Genomic DNA, 25,799 nt, shown 5'->3' with positions numbered 1-25,799 from the left:
GTCTAGCCTTTCTCACGTCCATCTTCCTGACCCCGCCCCCTCCCCACATGCCAAAGCTTACATTAAGTCCCATTTCATAGCTGTCTCAGGCAAAGCCTGTAATATAAAGTTCATTCATTCATTCATTTTCTACCGCTTTCTCCTCACGAGGGTCGCGGGGGGTGCTGGAGCCTATCCCAGCTGTCTTCGGGCATAAGGTGGGGTCCACCCTGGACTGGTGGCCAGCCAATCCCAGGGCACATATAGACAAACAACCATTCACACTCACATTCATACCTATGGACAATTTGGAGTGGCTAATTAACCTAGCATGTTTTTGGAATGTGGGAGGAAACCGGAGTACCCGGAGAAAACCCACGCATGCACGGGGAGAACATGCAAACTCCACACAGAGATGCCCGAGGGTGGGATTGAACCCTGGTCTCCTAGCTGTGAGGTCTGCGCGCTAACCCCTAGACCACCGTGCCGCCTAACATAAAGTTAATTTATGACATTATTCTCATAATTTTTACTTTTTTTTTTACTAATTTTTACTAATACTCCGTCATTGCCTGAAACAGCTATGAAAGGGCGGACTCGTGTGACCTTTGACCTTGGGCAACAGTTTTTTCTTTGAAATGCACAACTTAAATGTACGACTTTACCCTCACTAATGGTCACTAATACTCCATTTGTTTCTTTGATCCTCTTGGTTCCGTGTTTGTTGTTGCTATGACAACACATTTCCATTCCTACTCATCTCATTTGTTCTGGAAAGATCAAGCCACTTGGAACTAAGAAATAAATCATTTTGTCATCTTTGCTGTGTCTTCCATTCAACGACATAACAACGACAACATGTGTGTTACGTGTGTGTGTGTGTGTTACGTGTGTGTGTGTGTGTGTTACGTGTGTGTGTGTGCGTGCACGCTGGATGCAGCTGAGCACGTTTATGTGTCATTATGAAACTAACAAGGCTTCACCGCTGAGATGCGTTGGACCCGCTGGGAGTCATGTCTCACATGACACACCGGGAAACAATTACACTCTACCGGTGTGCACGTGTGTGGCGTAGTGACGCCCCCTGCTGGTACACTTTGTCATTCTGCAGGTGGGCGGGGTCTATTAAGGGTGTTCATACTTGAGGGTTGATTACATGAAAAAAAGAAATGGTGGGGCGTAGTTAATGATGCTAAAAGATGCTATTAGAACAGGGGTCTCAAGCTCAATTTACTTGGGGGCCACTGGAGCTAGGGTCTGGGCGAGACTGGACCGCATCAGGTTTTCCAAAAAAAACCCAAAACGCATTTATTAAAAAAAAAAAAAATTAAAAAAACTTCGCCTTGGTTCCAATTTTCTACGAGAAAAGCTCCGATAAAACATTCCACTGTTCTCAAATATCTTACTTTTTATTTTTCTACACAAAATAAGATGAAAAATAAATAAACAAATCAAGAATAAATAAAATCAATCAATCAGTAATAAATAAATATAATAATAATAATAAAAAGTTAAGAAAGCACATATAGTTGGTGGGTAGACAAATGATTTTTTTCATATTAAAATGAACAAAGCATTATTAGAGCCCTGTAGACATGACAAAACACGACTATAGTCACATTTATACTCTTTTTATTTACAACATATTGCGCAACTGCAGTGTCTTGAGACACATGCTAACTCGCAAACTAGAGAGCTAGCCACCTAAACGGTAGCCTTCGAGTTATTTCCTTTCAACTTAAATAGCCAAAAACTTACCACTTCCACACGGATAGGGAGGATAACTATTAACAGTTATTTAACCTTTAACATGAACATGAATCAAACGTAATAATAATTTTTTCTGGGTACATGATACCATACAGCATCCATATCAAACATTAAACTTTCATATCAAGGCAGGGGCCTCAAACTAGTGTCCTGCGGGCCACATATGGCCCGCGGGCCGCATGTTTGAGACCCCTGTTCTAAATAGACATTATCAAATATCAAACTTGCGCGGGCCGCACTAACATTAAACTTTCATATCAAGGCGGGGGCCTCAAACTAGTGTCCTGCGGGCCATATTTGGCCCGCGGGCCGCGTGTTTGAGACCCCTGTATTAGCACAATCCAATTAGGGTAAATATATGCTAAGCTATCATTTTATTTTTATTTTTACCATTTTTTGTCGTAGGCCGATGCAAGCGGTTATGCTACATGCTAAGATGGCGTACCGGCAAGCAATGCCGCTCATGTGATGGGCCCTTGTTGCCATGGCAACCGCACGGCCTCCCTCACCTCAATGTAAATCGACTCCATGACATATAAGGTGCGGTATGAGACACACACAACGTTTCACCATGTTTGTCGTCTTTGTCTGACGTGAAGTCGTCTCTCGCACACGTAGCACCCGTGCTAATGAAGCTGCAGCACATCGTCCTCGTGTCTGTCAATCAAACGCTTCTAATGGACCTCGAGACCCCCCCGCCCCCTGACACACACACACACACACACACACACACTGCAGCTGTACCTTCCTATTGAGGAGGGGGGGGTGGGTGGGTGGGTAGTGGGGGGTGTAATCAGCCCACACGCACTCGAGCAGATGAGATGCTTTTCGAGTGCGAGGTCACGTGACAACATGGCGGAAAACACAAGAAAGAAAAAAGAAAGAAAACGCACAGACAAAGCGAGGCGACGTTAGCATAGCGCTATAGTATTTTTAGCGTCCATCTTATGTGCCGCTCGACCTTTGACCCGCGCCGGATTCTAACCATCACATTATGAGCTTCATGATGATGACGATGAAACGTTGGATATCGTTAGCTAATGCTAAGTGTTGATTAGCATGTTTACTGCAGCGGCTATATAAGTGCTGATTAGCATGTTTACTGCTTGGGCTAATGCGTGTTAGCCAGGTTAGCATCCTCTAGGAGATCAATGAGGAAGTGGAAGGCGAAGCAAACAGTTTATGTGGACAATTTGAAACCACAAGCGTACACACGCGCACACACACACACACACACACACACACACACACACACACTAGGAACAAAGGTGTGAGGTTGTTTGTGAAGCACAGAGAGGCGACTTAACGAGCCGAGCCTCCAGCACCAATTAGCTAGCTAGCAGCAGACGTGGACCAGACACAGCTGCTGCTATTAAACACACACACACACAGGCAGCGAGGTGGGGGGGGGGGGCGCTGAGATGAGTCAACAGTGTAATGATTCACTTCCAACTAGAAGATAAAGAGAAATGCCTCTGAATAGGAGAAACGAGGACATCAAACATCACAGCATATCATAGTAACCTCATTAAACGGGGTACGTGCGCTGATGTCGACGCCGTACGCCGAAGACGACAGCAAACTTACTGATAAGTACAAGTTGTTGTGGTTAGCTGTAGCACTTCGTAGCGCGTTCGCTATAATTGACTTGACGGAGTCTAACGCGCGTGTGAGGTCAAAGTCGTTATCAATCACACCAGTTGCAACAGTCGACGTGCTAGCATCCCGGCGGGCTTTGTTAGCATGTGAAATGGTCCGTGCTGTGATTGGTACCCACACGCACACATGTCGCAAACATGTTTTCCTCATCACGGCGCTCGTGTGTTGATGTCTAAACACGTGCTTTTATTTTGGCGGTACACACACACACACACAATGAGTGCAACACTGGCCTGTGAAAACATGACAGTGTGATGTCACCGTGCTGGGTTGGCATGGCGACATAGTGATGAAGAACCAGGAAGTTGACGTTCTTGTTTGGGGGGGGGGGCACCGTCACCTCGCATAAACTACTTCCTGTAGTTGTGTACGTTTATTTGGGGGTATATTTTCACATCAGAGTAACGCCTCTCTCTTTTCAGTGATGCGCTGAGCGTCTCACACACACACACACACACACTGTGACAGATTCCCCCCCCACAAGGGTTCTATTCCTGTCAGGGGAGGGGTGTGAGATGCGTTCAAGTGCTAAACTTGTGTTTTCAGACAAAGTTTGCTGACAACGTGGGACGCAGTGGGAGGGGCCGTGATAAAACATTAGACTACCTGGACACGCCCAACCAAAAATGAGGAAGTAGGCCCCGCCCACTTCATTCCATGAAACGTCAGACACGTGACGTCATCAGCACATCACCTGATGAATCTCCTAAGGGAGCACCCCCCCCCCTTCCTGTTCACACACACACACACACACACAGGGTCCACCGGACCGTGCGGTACCGCTCAGTACGGTTTCCGGTGGTACCTCGTCTACTTTTTGGAGGGAAGTTGTGCGCGCGTCCGAGACTCCTGCACGCTCGCCGGCGGCTCCCTCCCCCCTCCCTCCTCCTTGCTCCGCTTTCTCGGCTGCCGGCCGGATCTTTCCCCGCGGCTCCCATGAGCGCCCCTCCGCTCATCCGCGCCCCCAGCCCGCTCCCGTCGTTCTCAGGGGGGGGCAGCTGCCCCGGTCCCGGTGCGCCGGCAGGGGGGGGCGTGATCTCGTTCCATATCCAGATCGGATTGAGCCGCGAACCGGTTTTGCTGGACTCGGCGGAGCTGAGCCTGGCTCAGGTTCGGGAAGCGGCGTGTAACATCGTGGACCAGAAGGTAACAACTTATTTCACTACTAGCGCACGAGCTGTGACGTGACAACATGGATGCCGCGCGTGGATGGGGTGAAAGTTCAGGATCAAAGTGTGTTGTCTTGGTAACGCGCCTTAACTTCATTCGACCATCGTTGCGTGTGCGTGTGCGTGTGCGTGTGTTTGCGCTGACTCACTTGTGGACTTCCTGTTGGAAGAAGCAAGAGTAGCTAGCCTTTGTTTCCTCGGCAGACACAAATAACAACAAATATTCAAATGTTGGGGCAATTAAATTAAATTCATAAATTAGGGACAGTCTCTCAGAGGATGCTTTTCTGTCAATCAATCAATCAATCAAGAGGGCTAATGAATTAGCTTAGCTAGCATGCATGCAAGTGGCATGAAGACATGCAAAGTCGTCTCACTAGCATTAGCTTCCTGTCCTTCAAAACACTGGAACTTTTAGGAGAATCATTTTACTGGACACCCTGGGGAGTTTTCTGGGGACTCTAGACTCTGAAGAACCCACTGGAATGGAATCAGAATCGTAAAAACTGTATCAATTGTCATACTTAATCCTCATCGTACATCTGGCAACACGGTACACTAGTAACGCACTAGCAGCACAGCAAGATCGGGTGGAGTCTGTCCAGCACGGGTGAGTTCATGAACATCGAGTATTCTCCAAGTACCCGTGAATCAATGAAACTCGAGTCTTCTCCAAGTACCCGCGAGTCAGTGAAACTCAAGTCTTCTTAAAAGTACCTGTGAGTCGGTGAAACTGGAGCCTTCTCCAAGAACCTGTGAGTCAGTGAAACTCGAGTCTTCTCAAAGTACCCGTGAGTCAGTGAAACTTGAGTCTTATCCTGTGAGTCGGTGAAACTGGAGTCTTCTCCAAGTACCTGTTAGTCAGTGAAACTCGAGTCTTCTCAAAGTACCCGTGAGTCAGTGAAACTTGAGTCTTCTCCTGTGAGTCAGTGAAACCTGAGTCTTCTCCAAGTACCTGTGAGTCAGTAAAACCTCAGTCTTCTCCAAGTACCTGTGAGTCAGTAAAACCTGAGTCTTCTCCAAGTACCTGTGAGTCAGTAAAACTGGAGTCCTCTCCAAGAACCTGTGAGTCAGTAACATTTGAGTCTTAAGTACCTGTCAGTCAGTGATACTCGAGTCTTCTCCTGTGAGTCAATGAAACTCGAGTCTTCTCCAAGTACCCATGAGTCAGTAAAACTGGAGTCTTCTTAAAGCACCTGTGAGTCAGTGAAACTCAAGTCTTCTCCTGTAAGTCAGTGAAACTGTAGTCTTTTCCAAGTACCTGTGAGTCAGTAAAACCTGAGTCTTCTCCAAGAACCTGCGAGTCAGTAACATTTGAGTCTTAAGTACCTGTGAGTCAGTGATACTTGAGTCTTCTCCAAGTACCCATGAGTCAGCGAAACCTGAGTCTTCTCCAATTACCTGTGAGTCAGTGAAACTTGAGTCTTCTTAAAGTACCTGTGAGTCAGTGAAACTGGAGTCTTCTTAAAGTACCTGTGAGTCAGTGAAACTGGAGTCTTCTTAAAGTACCTGTGAGTCAGTGAAACGAGTCTTTCCCAAGTACCCGTGAGTCAGTGAAACTAGAGTCTTCTTCTGTGAGTCAGTGAAACGAGTCTTCTCCAAGTACCCGTGAGTCAGTGAAACTTGAGTCTTCTTCTGTGAGTCAGTGAAACTGGAGTCTTCTCCAAGTACCCGCGAGTCAGTGAAACGCGAGTCTTCTTCTGTGAGTCCGTGAAACTCAAGTCTTTGTTGAGCACCTGTGAGTGGCTGAGACTCGAGTCTTGGTCAAGCACCTGTGAGTCCGTGGAACTCCAGTCTTAGTCAAGCCCGTGAGCAAAGGCACCACCAGGAATTCTTCGGGAATTAGGCTTCCCTGGGCAGCTGTCGTCACCACATCAAGTCCCAGTTGAATACCTGTGAGTGGGTGAAACTCTTTGTTGAGTATCTGTGAGAATTTTGGGCCCCTATGAAAAAACCCCACACTGGGCTCCCCTTGGGCAGCTGTGGTCACCACATGGGAATCGAGCACCTGTGAGTCAGTGAAACTGGAGTCAGCCGGGGCAGAAAAGGAAAAATAGAGTTCATTTTAGTCAAAGACCAGATGTGTTGCTTTTTCCACCGGGCTAAAACAAAATCATACTAGGGCTGTCTGGTGATTAAAATATTTAATCAGATTAATCACGGTTTTAAAATTAATTTGCAACTAAATAAGTGCGGTAGCAGGGATGAGTAACTGAACGACTTTGCCGAGGAGAGTACCCGCGAGTTCAGTTCAATTCAGTAAAAAACTGACATGTATCGAACGACTCGTTCATGACTCGCACATCTGGCATGTCAGCAAATGAGTTAGCTGAGCGCGAATGAATGCTACATCGCACAATAGATGCGTACATTTAGCATCGTTAGAATTGTAGCCTCATCCGAATCACTGCTAGGTACAAGAATATAACAGAATAAAACTGTGACAGTAGTAACGTTTATGTTACTTTTTCACCATTAATAATACTATTGAGCAGTATACTAATACTATTATAGGACAATACACGCCACACACACACACACACATGTAGAGTGCATGATGTGTCCATTAGTTGACTAATTGTCTCACTTCAGGTGAAAATCACCTCATTTCCCACAGTGAACATTTGCACCTGAACTGTTAGCCAGTTAGCGAGGATGCTAACGGCACTTGATAACACACACACACACACACACAGAGAGATACGCAGAAGCGTGTGCACGTCGCTGAAGTTCATAAGAAGAGCAGCAGGTGACCTCAACACCTGCGTGACAACATGTGACACTTAACACATTCACACAGCTCCAAAATCAACTGATTAGCGTTAATGCACGTGTGTGTGTGTGTGTGTGTGTGTGTGTGTGTGTGTGTATGAGCAGTCCTCAGGTAAAGGTAATCCACAGTCGAGGTTACTTTGTTTGAGTGACAGGACGATGATGTTGTCAAAGACATCCCACAGCAGTAAAGACCAGTCAGTGCTATGATCGTCTGGTGATCTTCCTGTCCGTCATGTGAACATTTTGTCCTTTTGAGACTTTAAATAGTTGGAAAACATCAAAGAGAGAGAGAAAAAAAGAAATGTTTCTGAGGTACAAAAGCATTAGTGTGCTTGCTTTCACACCTTCATGCTGTCTCACAGACACACACACACACACACACACACAGCTGACAGTTATAATAAAGCTGTTTCTGTCAGTAGAGGTTATTTCGCTTGTTGCTCGGCAACTGATGATGATTGCGCTGTGAAGTGTCCTCCTGCCATTATGGCTTTTATACACACTAGGCTGCATGTGTGTGTGTGTGTGTGTGTGTGTGTGTGTGTGTGTGTGTGTGTGTGTGTGTGTGTGCAGGTCCTGATCAGCATTGGATGCTGGAGCTGTGGGAACTGAGCTGTAACTCTGGTGTTAGCGAAACGTTGAACAAGATGTGAGGTGTTAGTAACTCAACCGATGAGTCAACATTCATGCAACACAACAAGTGGATACGAAGTAATACACCAATCAATCAATCAATCAATCAATCAATCAATAAACCAAAGATGACCAAACACACAAGAAGTTTGAGGGCTGAGACTTTTACCGCTGTTGCAGCATGCCTTGCAGGCGCATGTGTGTATATATGTGTGTATATATGTGTGTGTGTCGAACAGAGAGGGACACGGAGGAAGCAGCCTTGAGCGCTTGCTGCCATGACAACAAAACACAGGTGCCATGGCGACGTGCATGATGAGGATGTTGAGAAAGGAAGTGAAGAGGTGAAGGTCTAATGCGGGACAAAGCGTCCCCGTCTTTGCTGATGACAAAGACAATAAAGTTTATTCAAACGAGAGTGGTCAGTTTTACGTTTCCCGCTCTACTCAGCAGTCCTTGAATGCACCATATTGTGAAAGTTGCCGTATATACCGGCTGAAGTATCTTACGTTGTCATTCATTAGTGGTGAGTGGGGAGGCATTTTATAGCTCAAATGCATTTAAATAGCGTGTTAGCATGTTGAAGCAAACGTCAAGAATTGTTCATAGCAAAATATTTTGTGCTACACTGTAAGAATCTAACGATGTACAACAACATTTTTCTTAAATTGTGTGTTCAAAATGACCATCTTTACATCTACTCAGGAAAAACATGCAATACTGCAATACTGAGTGCTAGTTTGCTAATATAATCTCAATCCTCGTTACACCTTGTCAGCAGATCAGTTTTACACATGCTATCACGTTTTAGCACGTTTTTATACACGCCAACCTTTAGCAACCTTTCAAGCCCCGAGTGTAAACACGATTGAGACACAAATATCTAATGACCTTTACATGACCTCCTCCTAAGTATTTAGAAACACGATTCATTCCTGAAGGTCTCAAAGCTTTGATGCTTCCTGTCTGTTTTCCCGCCAGCTTCCCGAGTGTGGATTTTATGGGATGTACGAGAAGATACTGCTGTTCCGCCATGACTCCAGCTCGGAGAACATGCTGCAGCTGCTGCGCTCGGCTTCGCAGATCCAAGAAGGAGACCTGGTGGAGGCCATCTTGTCAGGTAGGAGGGGCCAACGTGCCAATTAATTGAAGCATATTTAGCATTTTTGCCACAATTTTGCTTTTGAAGGCTGTGGTCCATTTTTTTTGATCGGCTATTTTGGTTGAATGTTTGTTTGCAAAAAATTGCTCTACTTAGAACCCCTTAAAACAGGGGTCTCAAACTCAATTTACCTGGGGGCCACTGGAGCTAGGGTCTGGGCAAGGCTGGGCCGCATCAGGTTTTCCAAAAAACAAAAAACGCATTTATTAAAAACAGAAAAATATACAAACTTTTTCAGTGCTTTGGTTCCGATTTTCTACAATAAAAGCTCTGATAAAACATTCCACTGTTCTCAAATATCTTCATTTTTATTTTTCTACACAAAATAAGATGAAAAATAAATAAACAAATCAAGAATAAAGAAAATCAATCAATCAGTAATAAATAAATATAATAATAATAAAACGGCAAATAATAAAAACCTAAGAAACCACATATAGTTGGTCGGTAGACAAATGATTTTTTTCAGATTAAACACATGCTAACTCGCAAACTATAGAGCTAGCGACCTAAACGGTAGCCTTCAAGTTATTTCCTTTCAACTTAAATAGCCAAAAACTTACCACTTCCACACGGATAGGGAGGATAACTATTAACAGTTATTTAACCTTTAACATGAACATGAATCAAATGTCATAATTTTTTCTGGGTACATGATACCATACAGCATCCATATCAAACATTAAACTGTCATATCTAGTCGGGGGCCTCAAACTAGTGTCCTGCGGGCCACATTTGGCCCGCGGGCCGCGTGTTTGAGACCCCTGCCTTAAAACATCTTAGCTTTGTGTTATGTTGGTATAGTATCTAATAATGCATCTAATTAATAATCAATTAGTTTTACACTATGATAAGTACAAGCTCAAAATTGAAGGTTAGCGAAGGTTCGTGTGCACACGAGCGACCGACTTCCTGTTCAGCTGGAGTGGGCTCAGGTGTTAGCACGGCGCTACGCTAACAGTCTGTCGCTTCCTGTCTCTCTGTCATCACACCGATACATCTGCACCCATAACGTCATTAGCGTAGCAGCTAAGTGTGACCTTTGAACCCATGTACTCCGCATGCGTGCGCTACATCCTCGAGTGTCGTGACGACTGAATGCTCCCTCAATGGAAGTGTCAGCTGATTGGACGCTCGTGTCTTAATTAGTCCCACTAATTGCATGTCCGTGTTGTGATTATAAATGGCGTAGCTGTCTCACGTCGGCTTTGCTGCTACAAACACTCCTACCTACACACACACACACACACACATGAACGTGCACGCTGGCGTATAATAACAGAGTGTGAACTTGTTCACATGCATGCCGGCCCTCCAAACAAAAGATATAAACAATAATTTGAATAAATGGAGATCATTTCCTGCCGCAGAATGTAATCAGAGCTGCTTTCTGCGGTTTGCGTGCGGACGCCGTGTTCCTTGCCAAGCCTGATGGCCATCTTGGTCCGCTAAGAGCCTCTTGTGCGCAACATTTAGCAAACACCCTCTAAAAGCTCGTTAGCGCCAGTTGCTGTGTTTTCAGGAAGCGAGTGTGCGTGGTCGCTAACAGCTTGATCAACGACGGCGTGTGTCAATGATGTTTTAGTGCGCCGACACAAAAATACAACCGAAAAAACAGACATTAGTGACCAGGAGGATGTTGACCTTTGAACACGAACGCTACACAGCTATTAGCTTGTTGGATGGTATTATTGCTCATTCATCTGCTGTGTCTGAATTGGTGCACTTAAGTACTTACACTTGGGACCTGACCTACCAAAGGTTTCCGTGTAGAAACACGTGTCCAAACTTTGTGTGCGTAAATTGATCCACGAACAGGACAAAATACAATCATAGTAGATCACCCGCTACTAGTAGTGTGTCAGTCATGAATGAATGAGTCAAAAGAACGAATGAAAATACCCGTTCGGTCCGTTCAGTTGCAAATGCTCGGCTGGAGAGTCAGTTCACCGTTCCTTTTCCAGGGCGGGACTATCTGCAAGTTTGTCTGTCCTATCCTATCGTAGCGCCTCTCTCTGTGAGTGGGTGGGGTTATAGAGTGACTGACACTTGAGTCGGAACGAACGTGAACATGAGTGAACGGACTGACTCGACACGGCTGACCGGGATCACAGACTAACAACCAATCGACTGAAATGATCGAAATGAAAGGATCTTGGCGGCACGGCGGTCGAGTGGTTAGCGCGCAGACCTCACAGCTAGGAGACCAGGGTTCAATTCCACCCTCGGCCATCTCTGTGTGGAGTTTGCATGTTCTCCCCGTGCATGCGTGGGTTTTCTCCGGGTACTCCGGTTTCCTCCCACATTCCAAAAAACATGCTAGGTTAATTGGCTAATTCCAAATTGTCCATAGGTATGAATGTGAGTGTGAATGGTTGTTTGTCTATATGTGCCCTGGGATTGGCTGGCCACCAGTCCAGGGTGTACCCCGCCTCTCGCCCCAAGACAGCTGGGATAGGCTCCAGCACCCCTGCGACCCTCGTGAGGATAAGCGGTAGAAAATGAATGAATGAATGAACGGATCTTTTTACTGAATGAACCGCAACGATCCGGTTCACTGAAATGAACGGTATTATTTTACTTTTACAATATTTTAGTTTTCTCGTTATTTGGGGTCTTAGTGGATCGGGCCCTCGGTGTTTTGACTGCATAACGGCGTTCACGTAGCAGAAGGGGAGCGACTAATGAACAAAAAGCAACAGCATCATCTCTCCCTCACGGTGCGTTCACACTTGTCATTTTTGATCCGGTTAAAACAAACTCTGGCCCATCTGCTATGCTAACGCATGTAGCGGAAATAATGGCGGCTGGGAAGCAAGCCGTAGTGATGGAAGGTAGTCAACTGAAGATAGTGAAGTAGTGAAGGACAGGAATGGATTTGGAACAGGAAGTAGAAGTAGTAGGTTTGGAGGGTGGGGAGCGATCTGTGTGTTAAAAATAGCCATTTTTATGGGCGCAACAATTGTACTCCCGGAATGTAACCCCCACGGGTGAGCCACGGTATTCCATGTGAGATCCAGCAGTAATCAACAGGATCCTAACTGGCTTCCCCGCCTGCAGCTTCGACCACGGTGGAGGACTTCCAGATCCGCCCTCATTGTCTCTTCGTGCACTCGTACCGGGCACCCACTTTCTGTGACCACTGTGGCGAAATGCTGTGGGGGCTGGTGCGGCAGGGCCTCAAATGTGAAGGTGTGTTTTTCTTCTTGGTGTCCCGTGAGGCATCAGACTGATATGGCGCTCTCTGCAGGGTGTGGGCTGAACTACCACAAGCGTTGTGCCTTTAAAATCCCAAACAACTGCAGCGGCGTGAGGAGGCGACGGCCGTCCAACATCTCGCTGACGGGCGGGCTGGTCAACGTTGCCCGCCCCCTTTCCGCTGAGCCCTCGCCCCCCCACTACAGCGACGATGCTTTACTGGTGCGTACATCGTTGGCGTCACACAATCGCGGTGGAAATGAACGCTACAAAAGTAAAAGAAAAGTTTGGAGTGCCATCTCCGGGTCGGGGATGAGATCCTGCCCCAAGTGGAGGACCTTAAGTACCTTGGGGTCTTGTTGAGATTGAGGGTACGAGTGGTTTTCTCGGGCTCTAACTTAGAGCCTTAAGGATGCCTGCCAGATGCCTCCTTGAGGAGGTTTTCAGGGCAAGTCCAACTGGTAGGAGGCCTTGGGGAAGACCCAGGCAACGTTGGGGAGACTATGTCCCTCAAAAGGCCTGGGATAAGTGGTGGAAGACGTAGGAATAGACAACCAGGAAAAGAGTGCTTAAGTGGAAATAAGCTCTTCTTCTGTCTTTAATTGAGTAAATGTAAACATGTGACGTTCTTGAATGTAACCCTGTTAAATATGTTCCAAATAAACGAAACCATTAACATGTTTTCAAAGCATTTGGCACACTTAAACAATCTTTACTTCTTCTTTCACCCTGCAGTCCCCCGTCAGTCCCAACATGGAGGTAAAGACCTAAAATCCCAAGTCTGCCAACGGCTGCGCCATCATGACATCATCACCTCTGACTCCGCCTCTCTTTACAACAGAAGAACCACTTGGAATACTTCCCAGGCCGGGAGCGGCGCTCCAGCTCGCAGTCGTACGTGGGCCGGCCCATCGAGCTGGACAAGCTGCTGCTGTCCAAGGTGAAGGTCCCTCACACCTTCCTCATCCACTCCTACACCCGACCCACAGTCTGCCAGCACTGCAAGAAGCTGCTCAAAGGTCTCTTCAGGCAGGGCTTGCAGTGCAAAGGTGAGGCGTCCTCACGGAATGTCCTTCATGTCTCCAAAGCACGTCCTCACGTCTTACATGTGTCTCCACAACGTACCACACATGTCCCCACGCCACGTCATGCGTGTCTACACAACATGTCAACCACTCTGCATATGAAGTAATCAAGTAACCAACTCTTGTTTTTCTTCTTCTTCTTGTCAGATTGTAAATTTAACTGCCATAAGCGTTGTGCTGCCAAAGTGCCAAACAACTGTCTGGGCGAAAATGGAGGCAAGTACTAACACCGTAGTTGGGTTTCACGTGATGTCACATCCAGTTGTTGTCGACCCCACCGCATACAAGGAAACAGCCAACAAATGTAGGGAAGCCATCTTTCACGTTTGCTAGCCCTTTCGCTCTCGTCGAATGGACACGACTCCAGTTTATTCATCCATTTTCTACCATTTCACAAGGGTCGCAGGGTTTGCTGGAGCCTATCCCAGCCGTCTTCTTGGGGCGAAAGGCGGGGTCCACCCTGGACTGGTGGCCAGCCAATCACATATAGACAAACAACCATTCACACTCACATTCATACCTATGGACAATTTGGAGTGGCTAATTAACCTAGCATGTTTTTGGAATGTGGGAGGAAACCGGAGTACCCGGAGAAAAGCCACGCATGCACGGGAAGAACATGCAAACTCCACACAGAGATGGCCGAGGGTGGAATTGAACTCAGGTCTCCTAGCTGTGAGGTCTGCGCGCTAACCACTCGACCGCCGTGCAACCAAGCTACAAACAATAACTACAAATGATATATAAAAATGCTGCATATTTGTGCCATTCTCGCATGTGGAAATGATTAAAATATGTATTTTGGAAATCGCTATTACTAAGATAATGGGGGAAAAAGTTCAGGAAATAACCAACAAATGTAGGGAAGCCATCTTTCACGTTTGCTAGCCCTTGCACTCTCGTTGAATGGACACGACTTTGGACATGCTCCAGTTTTATTCATCCATTTTCTATCCTCACAAGGGTAGCGGGGGTTGCTGGAGCCTATCCCAGCTGTCTTTGGGCAAGAGGCGGGGTCCAGCCAATCCCAGGGCACATATAGACAAACAACCATTCACACTCACATTCATACCTATGGACAATTTGGAGTGGCTAATTAACCACTTAATAATCGTGTCATAAAAGAAAACTATATATTGTTATTTCCTAATGCATAAGCACCCAATTATTCAAAGCCGTACATACAAAGCCTTCTGTATTGCAAGGAAACTACATGGAAAAATCTGCAAAATTGGGATATTGGTATTTGTGAAGCGATCGCGTAGTGGACACATGCCTACATCCGTCAATCAAACTGTATTTATGCAGATAAGCGTTCACTGTGTTTCTTGTTTTGGACTATTTTACGTCCTCATACTGGAGACAACCATATATTCCGTTATTCGCTTTTCTATCCAAATTATTACACAAACTGGTACTGAACGTCAGGAATTACTGAACCGGAATTGATGCTAAGCGCCTTGAGGTCACGCGGTTGAAACCCGGCAGTTTCCTAATCGTAGCGGTCCCAAATAGAGACAGAGCCGTGTCTTTGGACTGCAGAGCTGCTGAGCCCCGGGGTGGAGTCCGACGCAGGCATGGCGGAGGGTTGCCTTGACGACCACGACCGAGGCGGCGGCCTTCTGGATGACATGGACGAAGCGCTGATGTCTGAAGGAAGCCTCCTGCTGGAGGCGGGACCGGGCGACCTTGGAGACTTGCATGACCCTGATCTGGATGAATCCAACCGGGCCATCAGGTACTCAGAACTTCACAGAACAGAGTTCAAGGAACTGATCCGGGTGCAGGTGATCTACTATGATTGCATGCAAAATTTTGACCGCCGGGCCCGTAGTCCATTAAAAGAGCCAATAAAAGTCCGTAGACCAGCATGACCTGGTGTGCCGATCCAAACCTAAGAAAACGCAGCCTTGCAAGGAGTTTTTCGTTAGGAATATTCCATTCCGAAGAGAAGATTAGCAGTTCCTGGGACAGAGCCCCGAAGTCAACCACTGTTCTTTCCGGCACATGCTATCTTCTACTTGACCTTCTGCTTTTCCCAACTTCCCCGCAGCCCGTCGACCAGTAACAACATCCCCCTGATGCGAGTGGTCCAGTCGGTCAAACACACCAAGAGGAAGAACAGCAGCGTGATCAAGGAGGGCTGGATGGTCCACTACACCAGCAAGGACACGCTGGTACTCAAAACTAGCACGTGGCTTCGTTTGTAGCGTTTGGCTTAGCATTTGATTCTTTATGAATTCTTCTCAATGTTTCGCTTCAGAGGAAGAGACATTATTGGCGCCTGGACAGTAAATGCATCACGTTGTACCAGAACGACACAGGAAGTAAATATTATAAGGTAATGTGTTTTAGTGTGGAACTTCAGTCCTCCAGAGACCAACTGAAGAACAAGTCCATTCAATGTCAAACCTTCTAGAAGGTGTCTACTTTGTTCTGTGCAGGAGATCCCGTTGGCAGAGATTTTGTCTCTAGAACCAGCTCAGGTGTTCTCGCTGCTTCCTGACGGGGCCAACCCTCATTGCTTTGAGATCGCGACCATCTCGTTGGTCTACTACGTTGGCGAGAACCTGCAGCTTGGCGGCGACTCTGTGGCGGGCAACAACATGCTGGTGATGACAGAAACAAGCTAGCATTGCTAATTGTCAATACTTTAGCTACACTAGTAGCTCGGAGTATTATCTTTGTAAAGGTAGAACATTGTTGATCTCATGAAACGTCCAATGAGAGTACGACCTGACGTCGGGAACGTGCTCGCTTCCAGGTAAGCGGCACGGGTCAGGATGTGTCTCGGATGTGGGAGATGGCCATCAAGCACGCTCTCATGCCTGCCGTCTCCACGGGGATCTCCCACGGTTGTCATGGCGATGGACACAGTGAGTAGACACAAGTGGCGCTCGAATGTGAGATTTGTGAACATGTAAGTTCTTCAACAGGCAGGAAATGACCTGCTCAGGTGTTCACATCGAGTCCTCTCGGGGGCGTCCACTCCCACGCGGTGCCTTCGGAGCTATTTTGACATTTATTGACGTCAACGTGATCATGACTCACGTCGATGCCAGGAGCTCTCCGCTTGGTCTCAGATGACGAAAATAAACATGGCCAACATCTCAACTTGTTTTTGTGTGGCAGTGCTGGAGACTTCACTGATAGAATCATCATCATCATCATCATCATCATCATTAGTCCTGGTGGTCTAACTGTACACGCTGCCGCCTTTCCCACACATGGCACAGGTTTGATTCCCTAGGAAATGCATGTCCCCAGTAACACCCACCCCCTTTTATTGCATCAAGTCATGATTCTGTTGGAGCTCCATCCATTCCATCCTGTTCTCCTCTTCTGTTATCATCTGTCCTGGCATCAGAGCTACGTGGAATGTAGACCCCGGTCCCAATCACATGGTCCATGCATGTGCTTTGTTCCTCTCAAACATTCTACACCTCCTTTGCTCTTTGGTTTGTTCCTTTGCTTCATGATCTTTCTTGAAAGTTTAACAGAGTACAGTTGGGGGTTGTTGTCTTCTATTAGTCCTTTATTTCACACGTTTCTTTTGGAATTCATCTATTTGATTAGTTAGCTCCTTCTGGAATTCCTGCATTTGGTTAGTTATCTCCTTCTGTATTTGGTTGGTTATCTCCTTCTGGAATTCCTGCATTTGGTTAGTTATCTCCTTCTGTATTTGGTTGGTTATCTCCTTCTGTATTTGGTTAGTTGCCTCCTTCTGTAATTCCTGTATTTGGTTAGTTATCTCCTTCTGTATTGGGTTAGTTATCTCCTTCTGTATTTGGTTAGTTATCTCCTTCTGGAATTCCTGCATTGGGTTAGTTATCTCCTTCTGTATTTGGTCAGTTATCTCCTTCTGTATTTGGTCAGTTATCTCCTTCTGTATTTGGTCAGTTATCTCCTTCTGTATTTGGTCAGTTATCTCCTTCTGTATTTGGTCAGTTATCTCCTTCTGTATTTGGTCAGTTATCTCCTTCTGTATTTGGTTAGTTATCTCCTTCTGTATTTGGTTAGTTATCTCCTTCTGCATTGGGTTAGTTATCTCCTTCTGTATTTGCTTAGTTGTCTCCTTCCGTAATTCCTGCATTTGGTTAGTTATCTCCTTCTGTATTTGGTTAGTTATCTCCTTCTGTAATTCCTGTGTTTGGTTAGTTATCTCCTTCTGTATTTGGTTGGTTATCTCCTTCTGTCTTAGGTTGGTTATCTCCTTCTGGAATTCCTGCATTGGCTTAGTTATCTCCTTCTGTACTTGGTTAGTTATCTCCTTCTGTATTTGGTTAGTTATCTCCTTCTGGAATTCCTGCATTGGCTTAGTTATCTCCTTCTGTATTGGGTTAGTTATCTCCTTCTGTATTTGGTTAGTTATCTCCTTCTGGAATTCCTGCATTGGGTTAGTTATCTCCTTCTGTATTTGGTTAGTTATCTCCTTATGTATTTGGTTAGTTATCTCTTTCTGTATTTGGTTAGTTATCTCCTTCTGTATTGGGTTAGTTATCTCCTTCTGTATTTGCTTAGTTGTCTCCTTCCGTAATTCCTGCATTTGGTTAGTTATCTCCTTCTGTATTTGGTTAGTTATCTCCTTCTGTATTGGGTTAGTTATCTCCTTCTGTATTTGGTTAGTTATCTCCTTCTGTATTTGTGTAGTTGCCTCCTTCTGTAATTCCTGCATTTGGTTAGTTCACTGTTTCTCAGATAAAGCGGGGCTGGGTCGAGGTGCCGTGTGTATGTGTGTGTGGGGGGGGGGGGGGGGGGGGGGGGGGGGGGGCAAAGGGCACTTGGGGACTTTCAGACATTGCTAGACCAGCACACAGATAACAGGTTCTCAATAAATATTCCAGTTGAGTTGCTTTTCAAAGAATTGACTGAAAACTGAACATGCCGACATACATAAGATACTAAATCATTAATTAATCATTTCTCTGTGACCGTCAACACAAACAAGCCAGTATGCTAAATGTATGTGACAGTGGTAGCAACATAATAGGCAACAACAACCCGTATACCAACGACCCATCACTACTTCATACTCCCTTATGGATATGTTTAGATACATGTAGAAATGTAAACGTGTCATGTTCCTGATAGTACTATTAGCATAATGCTAACATTCAGTATCATCCAGTAGCAAAGAAGGCATCTGGTTCAGAAACGGGACAAACACATTTTTGCTGCCAAGATCAGTAGATTACAGCATTTACTCAGCATCCCATCAAATTTACACTGATCATCACTATTCTGCTCACAGCCGCTAGGGGCAATAGTTGCTATGATATGCTGTGATCTCATCTAAGAACATCTTCTAGCTGATGACTTTGTCTCGTTGGCGTTTGTCTCCTCAGAGGAAGTCTCTGTCAGCTTTTCAGTGTCCAACCGTCACATCCAAGAGAACGTGGTGAGCGCACACACACACACACACACACACACATATACTGAACATCTCCGTAAAATATCCTTCAAACTGTGATAACCTTCACAACGCCAATCATAACTCATATGACCTGTGAGGCCTTGTCATGATATTGGGATTACTCACTCAGAGTACCCGGAGAAAACCCACGCATGCACGGGGAGAACATGGCAAACTCCACACAGAGATGGCCGAGGCTGGAATTGAACTCGGGTCTCCTAGCTGTGAGGCCTGCATGCTAACCACTCGTCCACCGTGCAGCCTACTACTACTATCATATTTTTGTCACTTAACTGCACAGAAGCTGCTGCACCAACTAAAATGGTATATTGCAGGCGTTGTCTGTCACCACAGACAAACACACACAACATCCACACAAAATACACACCCAGTCACTCAATGAGTTTGTGTATACAAAAAGCTTCAAAAGGCCTCCATTTCCACTTTACATATGTTAAATATGATTTGACGTTATTATTTATCGTAGTTATCATACAATACTGCGCGTAACAAATTGTTGTATTTTACTGTTCATATAACATATAAATATATGTAAATAATGTAAATAAATGACCACTCAATCAATTAACCAAATGTTTGTTTGTTTCAGGACATCAATTCTGTGTATCAGATCTTCCCAGACGAGGTCCTGGGATCAGGACAGTTTGGGATCGTCTACGGTGGTAAAGCAACAACTTCATCTGATCATCTGATTGACCAATAATTTACTGACCAACTACTTACATTTCAACATGGACGTTCGTGGTGTGTGTTGACAGGCAAGCACAGGAAGTCCAGCCGCGACGTGGCCATCAAGATCATTGACAAACTTCGTTTTCCCACGAAACAAGAAAGTCAGCTGCGTAACGAGGTGGCCATTTTGCAGGTACATTCTTTTTCACCTGTGCGGGCAGCGCCTATGACCAAAAAACATAACAAAGTTATTAAGGTGAAAAGCATGAAGACACACACACAAACATGCGCTGAGCGAGACTTCCTGTCGTGAGCGCCTTCATTAGCATGACAACACTGTGGGGGTGTCACTTCCTGGCATGCCATGGTGCTGCTCGGCCTGTTGGCGCCGCCATAGCAACGACCGCACCATCGAGGAAGGAAAGAAAGGAAGTAGAATTTCCGTTTTGTGATTGATTTTTCGATTGTTGCTGCTGAGGTTGGATTTTAAACTTCTTAAAAAATCCTAAAAGTTATGGAAGTAAAAAGTCAGCGGTAGACTCCAAAAAATGTACCTGGTTTCCGATTTGAACGTAGCTATTGATAGCAGAGGTGAGTAAGTGAACGAGTTAACAGAAAGGAATCCTCATCTTTCCAGAACCTTCACCACCCAGGCGTGGTCAACCTGGACTGTATGTTCGAGACGCCCGAGAGAGTCTTTGTCGTCATGGAGAAGCTCCACGGAGACATGCTGGAGATGATACTGTCTAGCGAGAAAGGTCGACTACCCGAACGGATTACCAAGTTCTTAGTGACTCAGGTGACTCTGACCAAAACCACATTGACACTTCCTGGTCAGACAAGCTAACTCTCAGCAAGCTAAGGTGTTGACTAGCATGTGTCTGGTCGTTAGATCCTGGTGGCTCTGCGTCACCTCCACTTCAAGAATATCGTCCACTGTGACCTCAAACCCGAAAACGTCCTCCTGGCATCTGCGGATCCACTTCCACAGGTGAGTTGACCCATTCAACATGGCCACCGAAGAAAAGATGCGTCATGGTCTTCTTGTTTGCGGCTTGAAGGTGAAGCTCTGTGATTTCGGATTCGCGCGGATCATCGGTGAGAAGTCTTTCCGCCGCTCTGTGGTTGGCACGCCCGCGTACCTGGCCCCCGAGGTCCTCAGGAACAAAGGCTACAACCGCTCCCTGGACATGTGGTCAGTGGGCGTCATCATCTACGTCAGGTGGGCGACACGTGGACGTGATGATGTTCATGACGGCAACCGCCTTGGTCACATGTTTTGGTTCTTGCGCTGCAGCCTCAGCGGGACGTTCCCGTTTAACGAAGATGAAGACATCAACGATCAGATCCAGAACGCTGCTTTCATGTACCCGCCGCACCCCTGGAAGAAGGTCTCCCAGGAAGGTGCGTTGACAAGCCAGCCATGTTGCTCTGATGCTCATCAAAACATTTCGAGATTTTGACAGAGCTTGTCCATTTTCTTGTTTGCTTCACGGTCACGAATCTCAAGTCAGGATGCAAACCTGCAGTTACTTTGATTGGACTTCCTGTCGCGTGTTTGACATTTGGACTAAGTGGCATTTTGTCCAATTAAAGTGACACAAATGTCAAAGACTTCCAGGGAAAGTTCCACTTTCATCTCCTGCTGACTTTAATGAGCGACTTTCACATCCTAACCTCCGCCTGGCGTTAGCTTCCAAGCTAACTGGCGTCGAAGGTTAAACAGCTTCCAGCTTGGAGCAGCTCCTTCCTGCTGAGAAGTTTCCGCTCAAGTTCACCTCGTGTTTCTTCCAAATGTTCTAGCGCAGTGCTAGCTCGGCAGATAACAGGTTCTCGATCAAGTTGCAGTTGAGTTCCATTTCAATCACAAAAAAACGACTGCTAGCAACAGGCTACATAAATCCCCTGGCAAACCTATTGGTGTTTGACTTTGCCTAGCTGTAAACGGCCGTGGCTAACTAGCTAGCTAGCTAGAATTATCTGACTAGCGTCTGGTTTTCAGACACCAAATGTGACTCTTTACAAGTGACATCTTGCATGCAGTTAGTTTGGAGCTTGTTTTTGTCCCACGGGGAAGTGGATACATCCATCGGATACGTAGTAACTAGCTAGCTAACTAGCTAGCTAGAATGATCTGACTAGCATCTCGTTTTCAGACTCTAAATGTGACTTTTACAAGTAACATCTTGCATGCAGTTAGTTTGGAGCTTGTTTTTGTCCCACGGGGAAGTGGATACATCCATCGGATACATACTAACTAGCTAGCTAGCTAGAATTATCTGACTAGCGTCTCGTTTTCAGACTCTAAATGTGACTTTTTACAAGTAACATCTTGCATGCAGTTAGTTTGGAGCTTGTTTTTGTCCCACAGGGAAGTGGATACATCCATCGCATACGTACTAACTAGCTAGCTAGCTAGAATGATCTGACTAGCGTCTCGTTTTCAGACTCTAAATGTGACTTTTTACAAGTAACATCTTGCATGCAGTTAGTTTGGAGCTTGTTTTTGTCCCACGGGGAAGTGGATACATCCATCGGATACGTACTAACTAGCTAGCTAGCTAGAATGATCTGACTAGCGTCTCGTTTTCAGACTCTAAATGTGACTTTTTACAAGTAACATCTTGCATGCAGTTAGTTTGGAGCTTGTTTTTGTCCCACGGGGAAGTGGATACATCCATCGGATACGTACTAACTAGCTAGCTAGCTAGAATGATCTGATTAGCGTCTCGTTTTCAGACTCTAAATGTGACTTTTTACAAGTAACATCTTGCATGCAGTTAGTTTGGAGGCTGTTTTTGTCCCACGGGGAAGTGGATACATCCATCGGATACGTACTAACTAGCTAGCTAGCTGGAATGATCTGACTAGCGTCTCGTTTTCAGACTCTAAATGTGACTTTTTACAAGTAACATCTTGCATGCAGTTAGTTTGGAGCTTGTTTTTGTCCCACGGGGAAGTGGATACATCCATCGGATATGTACTAACTAGCTAGCTAGCTAGAATGATCTGACTAGCGTCTCGTTTTCAGACTCTAAATGTGACTTTTTACAAGTAACACCTTGCATGCAGTTAGTTTGGAGCTTGTTTTTGTCCCACGGGGAAGCGGATACATCCATCGGATACGTACTAACTAGCTAGCTAGCTGGAATGATCTGACTAGCGTCTCGTTTTCAGACTCTAAATGTGACTTTTTACAAGTAACATCTTGCATGCAGTTAGTTTGGAGCTTGTTTTTGTCCCACGGGGAAGCGGATACATCCATCGGATACGTACTAACTAGCTAGCTAGCTGGAATGATCTGACTAGCGTCTCGTTTTCAGACTCTAAATGTGACTTTTTACAAGTAACATCTTGCATGCAGTTAGTTTGGAGCTTGTTTTTGTCCCACGGGGAAGCGGATACATCCATCGGGTACGTATTAACATTTTCAAGTGTCTATTGTCGTCATAATAATGTGTTGTTGTTAATGAACATGACCTATTGGCCAGTGGTCTTTGGAATCGACTAATGTCGACTAATTATAAATGATTGAAAAATGTACAAGTAATCCTAGTGATTGGTATCGTTCCATCTTACTCATGGATGATCGGAATCGGACTGGAGCATCCCGAGTTTGAACAAATGCACTAGCTTGCATGCTAATTTGCATTGAAAATCCCTTATACCCACTAGCGATTAGCATTGGCAATTTCATGCAGTACAGTACTGTTGTGCCTTTTTGTATGGCAGTGGCTTTCAAATAACACCACAGGATGTTGACACCACCTTACGGTTTATAAATAGACAACACCCCACTGCATTAAAAAAAACTTCAGAATAAAAGCGCAAGATCGTTTTCTAGTGTTTTTCCCCCCCGGCAAAAACCAACGATCCGTTTTCAGTCCCACGAGTTGAGAAACCGTGTTCTAGCGTGTCTTCATGGTTGCCCTCCTGAGGGGGCGGCAGGAAGTTAGTCTGTGACTCACCAGCATTTAGACGACGACAACATGAGTCAGAGAAAGAATGTGAGGCAGGTAAAAGTCGAATTCTTGTCTTCTCGGGACGCTGTATCCACGGCAACAGAGACGTTTTGGACACATTTAGGACTGAATATTTTGAGTGTTTTAATAAGGTGTCTTTATGAATGCGGGGGACATGCGATGTCCCGCTGAGACAGACTTCCATCCCAGGTGGACGTCATGGTTCAGACAGTGTCCCAGGCGGAGGACTGAAGAGGACAAAAATGTGGGCGTGGTCATAGGAGGCGGGCCGAGGGTCCATTGAAGCCGGCGTGCATTCATGCGCATAATGCCAAGCGATGGAGGCCCCCCCCCAGGCACGAGGGGCCCCGCGTTCTCAGAGCTGTTCAGCCCGCTGACCCCTGAAGAAATGTTAACATCATGTTAGCTTTGCTCATTAGCCTCTGCTGGCCCCGCACACCGGGGGGGCCAACCCTCAAGCCCCCGCCTCTGACGGCCTCTTCCTGTGTCTGCAGCCATAGACCTGATCAACAACCTGCTGCAGGTCAAGATGAGGAAGCGTTACAGCGTGGATAAGACGCTCAGCCACCCGTGGCTGCAGGTGAGACGCGGTGACCGCGACCTTCACGTGACCTCGCCTGACCTCACTGCCATCTTTGTCCCCTCCCAACACACACACAGGACTACCAGATGTGGTTGGACCTGCGGAGCCTGGAAGGCCGCGTCAACGAGCGCTATGTGACACACGAGAGCGACGACCTACGTTGGCATCATCACGCTCAACTCGGCGGTCTGGTCTACCCCGCCTACCACGTTGACGGCCAGGGGGCGGAGCTTTACGGGGAGCGGGAGGAAGAGCTCGAGACGCTGAGCGAGCGAGTCAGCGATCTGTGAGCGGCCAAAGTCGACATCGAGCGTCGGACGGAGATGTATTGATAAAAAGCCACGCGATAGTGTTTTTTTTTCTTACAACTTTATTTTACGAATGTAGACTTTATTCTCATTTCGATTTTATGACGGTTAGCAGCTTGTGTATCAGTGTGCTTTGCTGCTTACCAAATAAAAGCCAAATTATGCTCAATCTTTCTTTTGGTCTCAACAAGTTGATGCTGACGGTCTGGGTGTTTCTCTCCGAGCCGTTCAAAAGTCTGTTCACTTATAAGACAGCTAATGCTAATGCTAACGCTATGCTAATACTAAATCAAGCTAGATGCGTGCCATAAAAATAAAAAAAAACACATGTTAGCATTTCTACTTGAATTTGTAGAACTGCTAGTAAGAACAAAAATTAACCAAACAATCAGCTTAAAGTCAAATATATATAAAAAAAATAACATATGGTCATGTTTATTGAGAATTAATGTCAAACATGACATACTGTATATAACATTGTTCATGCTAAAAACATTGTTCATGCTAAATGTATTTATTTAACACTTTTTGTGTAGCGCAAATGGACTTTGAATGAAATAAATAACATATATTCATTGAAAATCATTCAAACAACGACATTTTATAAGCGTCTTGACACTTTTACGTCAATATCACGTCAGGATTTCCATATAGGAATTTCAAGGCCACAAGCCTGATATTTACCTCGCTTGTTTTCTATGAATTGATTGAAAACATACAACAAAAACGGGATGAATTGTACTCTATGACACCCTTTTAAGAACCTTACAATGACTAAAGGGACTTAAAACTTATCTTTGATGGAAAAAAAATGAGCTTTCGAAATGAGCTAGCTTACCTGATAGACTGCTATTTCCGGGGAAGCCGCTTTAGCTCTTTTTATAGTCACGTGACTGTCATATGACTACCACTCGAAAATATATATTTTTTTTACTATATTAAAAGTAACCTATAAGTCACAAATAGTACTTCAGTTCGATTAACCACAAAGCTGAATAAAGTAGAATAGGATACATTTTAATTGTGTGTGTGTACGTGTGTAATTGCAAATGGCGGAATGCTCGGGTCAATAAAAGACTTTGTCACATGACCATGACACGCATTTCCACTTCCTTTCACATTGTACACGGGGACCAACAATTTATTTTCAATCTACAGAAAATATCCAAGGATAAAAAAACAGAAGATGACAATTACTTCTGTTGCCACTAGATGGCGCCCTATGAGAAGCCACTGCAGTATCTGTATCGCTCGTGTACGCGCGTGTGTGTGTGTGCGCGCGTGTGTAACACCTACCGCGGTGCTTGTTGGGACACGGCAGGCCACATGAACACACACACACACACACACACACATTTAAGAAAGAGACGACAACAACAACAAACACAA

At 45.6% G+C, this 25,799-nt stretch overlaps 1 protein-coding gene and 1 long non-coding RNA gene across 5 annotated transcripts in view; one reads left to right on the top strand and one right to left on the bottom strand.

Moving 5' to 3' along the window:
• LOC131140440 (uncharacterized) overlaps nt 1-25,799 on the bottom strand; it is a 59,190-nt gene that overhangs the window by 7,381 nt on the left and 26,010 nt on the right. For 2 of the 3 annotated variants that reach the window (XR_009132411.1, XR_009132413.1), the window contains exons 6-7: nt 19,588-19,760; nt 4,358-6,585 (exon numbers count right to left, since the gene is read on the bottom strand). This is a non-coding gene — a long non-coding RNA (uncharacterized LOC131140440). Of the gene's footprint in view, nt 1-4,357; nt 6,586-19,587; nt 19,761-25,799 lie in introns of those variants that run through there. The other variant, XR_009132412.1, reaches the window with a different exon arrangement.
• On the top strand, nt 4,318-24,687 carry LOC131140439 (serine/threonine-protein kinase D1-like). Of its 2 annotated transcripts, none has more exons than XM_058090867.1 (21): nt 4,318-4,554; nt 8,967-9,105; nt 12,208-12,339; nt 12,398-12,567; nt 13,081-13,104; nt 13,190-13,394; nt 13,578-13,646; nt 14,973-15,168; nt 15,484-15,607; nt 15,694-15,771; nt 15,875-16,042; nt 16,195-16,306; nt 18,776-18,828; nt 19,454-19,526; nt 19,623-19,729; nt 20,174-20,335; nt 20,429-20,527; nt 20,598-20,758; nt 20,834-20,940; nt 24,014-24,099; nt 24,180-24,687. In XM_058090867.1, exons 1-21 carry the CDS (start codon nt 4,345-4,347, stop codon nt 24,390-24,392), a joined length of 2,688 nt encoding a protein of 895 aa, XP_057946850.1. In that variant the 5' UTR covers nt 4,318-4,344; the 3' UTR covers nt 24,393-24,687. The 2 variants fall into 2 exon arrangements, with proteins under 2 accessions (XP_057946850.1, XP_057946849.1); XM_058090866.1 differs by having other exon boundaries at nt 13,187-13,394.

Source organism: Doryrhamphus excisus, chromosome 13 (genome assembly GCF_030265055.1).
Source record: "Doryrhamphus excisus isolate RoL2022-K1 chromosome 13, RoL_Dexc_1.0, whole genome shotgun sequence".
Classification (NCBI taxonomy): Eukaryota; Metazoa; Chordata; class Actinopteri; order Syngnathiformes; family Syngnathidae; genus Doryrhamphus; species Doryrhamphus excisus.
This window is presented reverse-complemented; position numbering and strand designations above follow the sequence as displayed.

Coding starts and splice junctions, on each gene's coding strand:
- LOC131140439 (XM_058090866.1), top strand. CDS start 4,345: ATGAGCGCCCCTCCGCTCATCCGCGCCCCCAGCCCGCTCCCGTCGTTC. Junction 13,105..13,186: donor CCGTCAGTCCCAACATGGAG/GTAAAGACCTAA, acceptor TCTTTACAACAG/AAGAACCACTTGGAATACTT. Junction 15,608..15,693: donor ACACCAGCAAGGACACGCTG/GTACTCAAAACT, acceptor GTTTCGCTTCAG/AGGAAGAGACATTATTGGCG.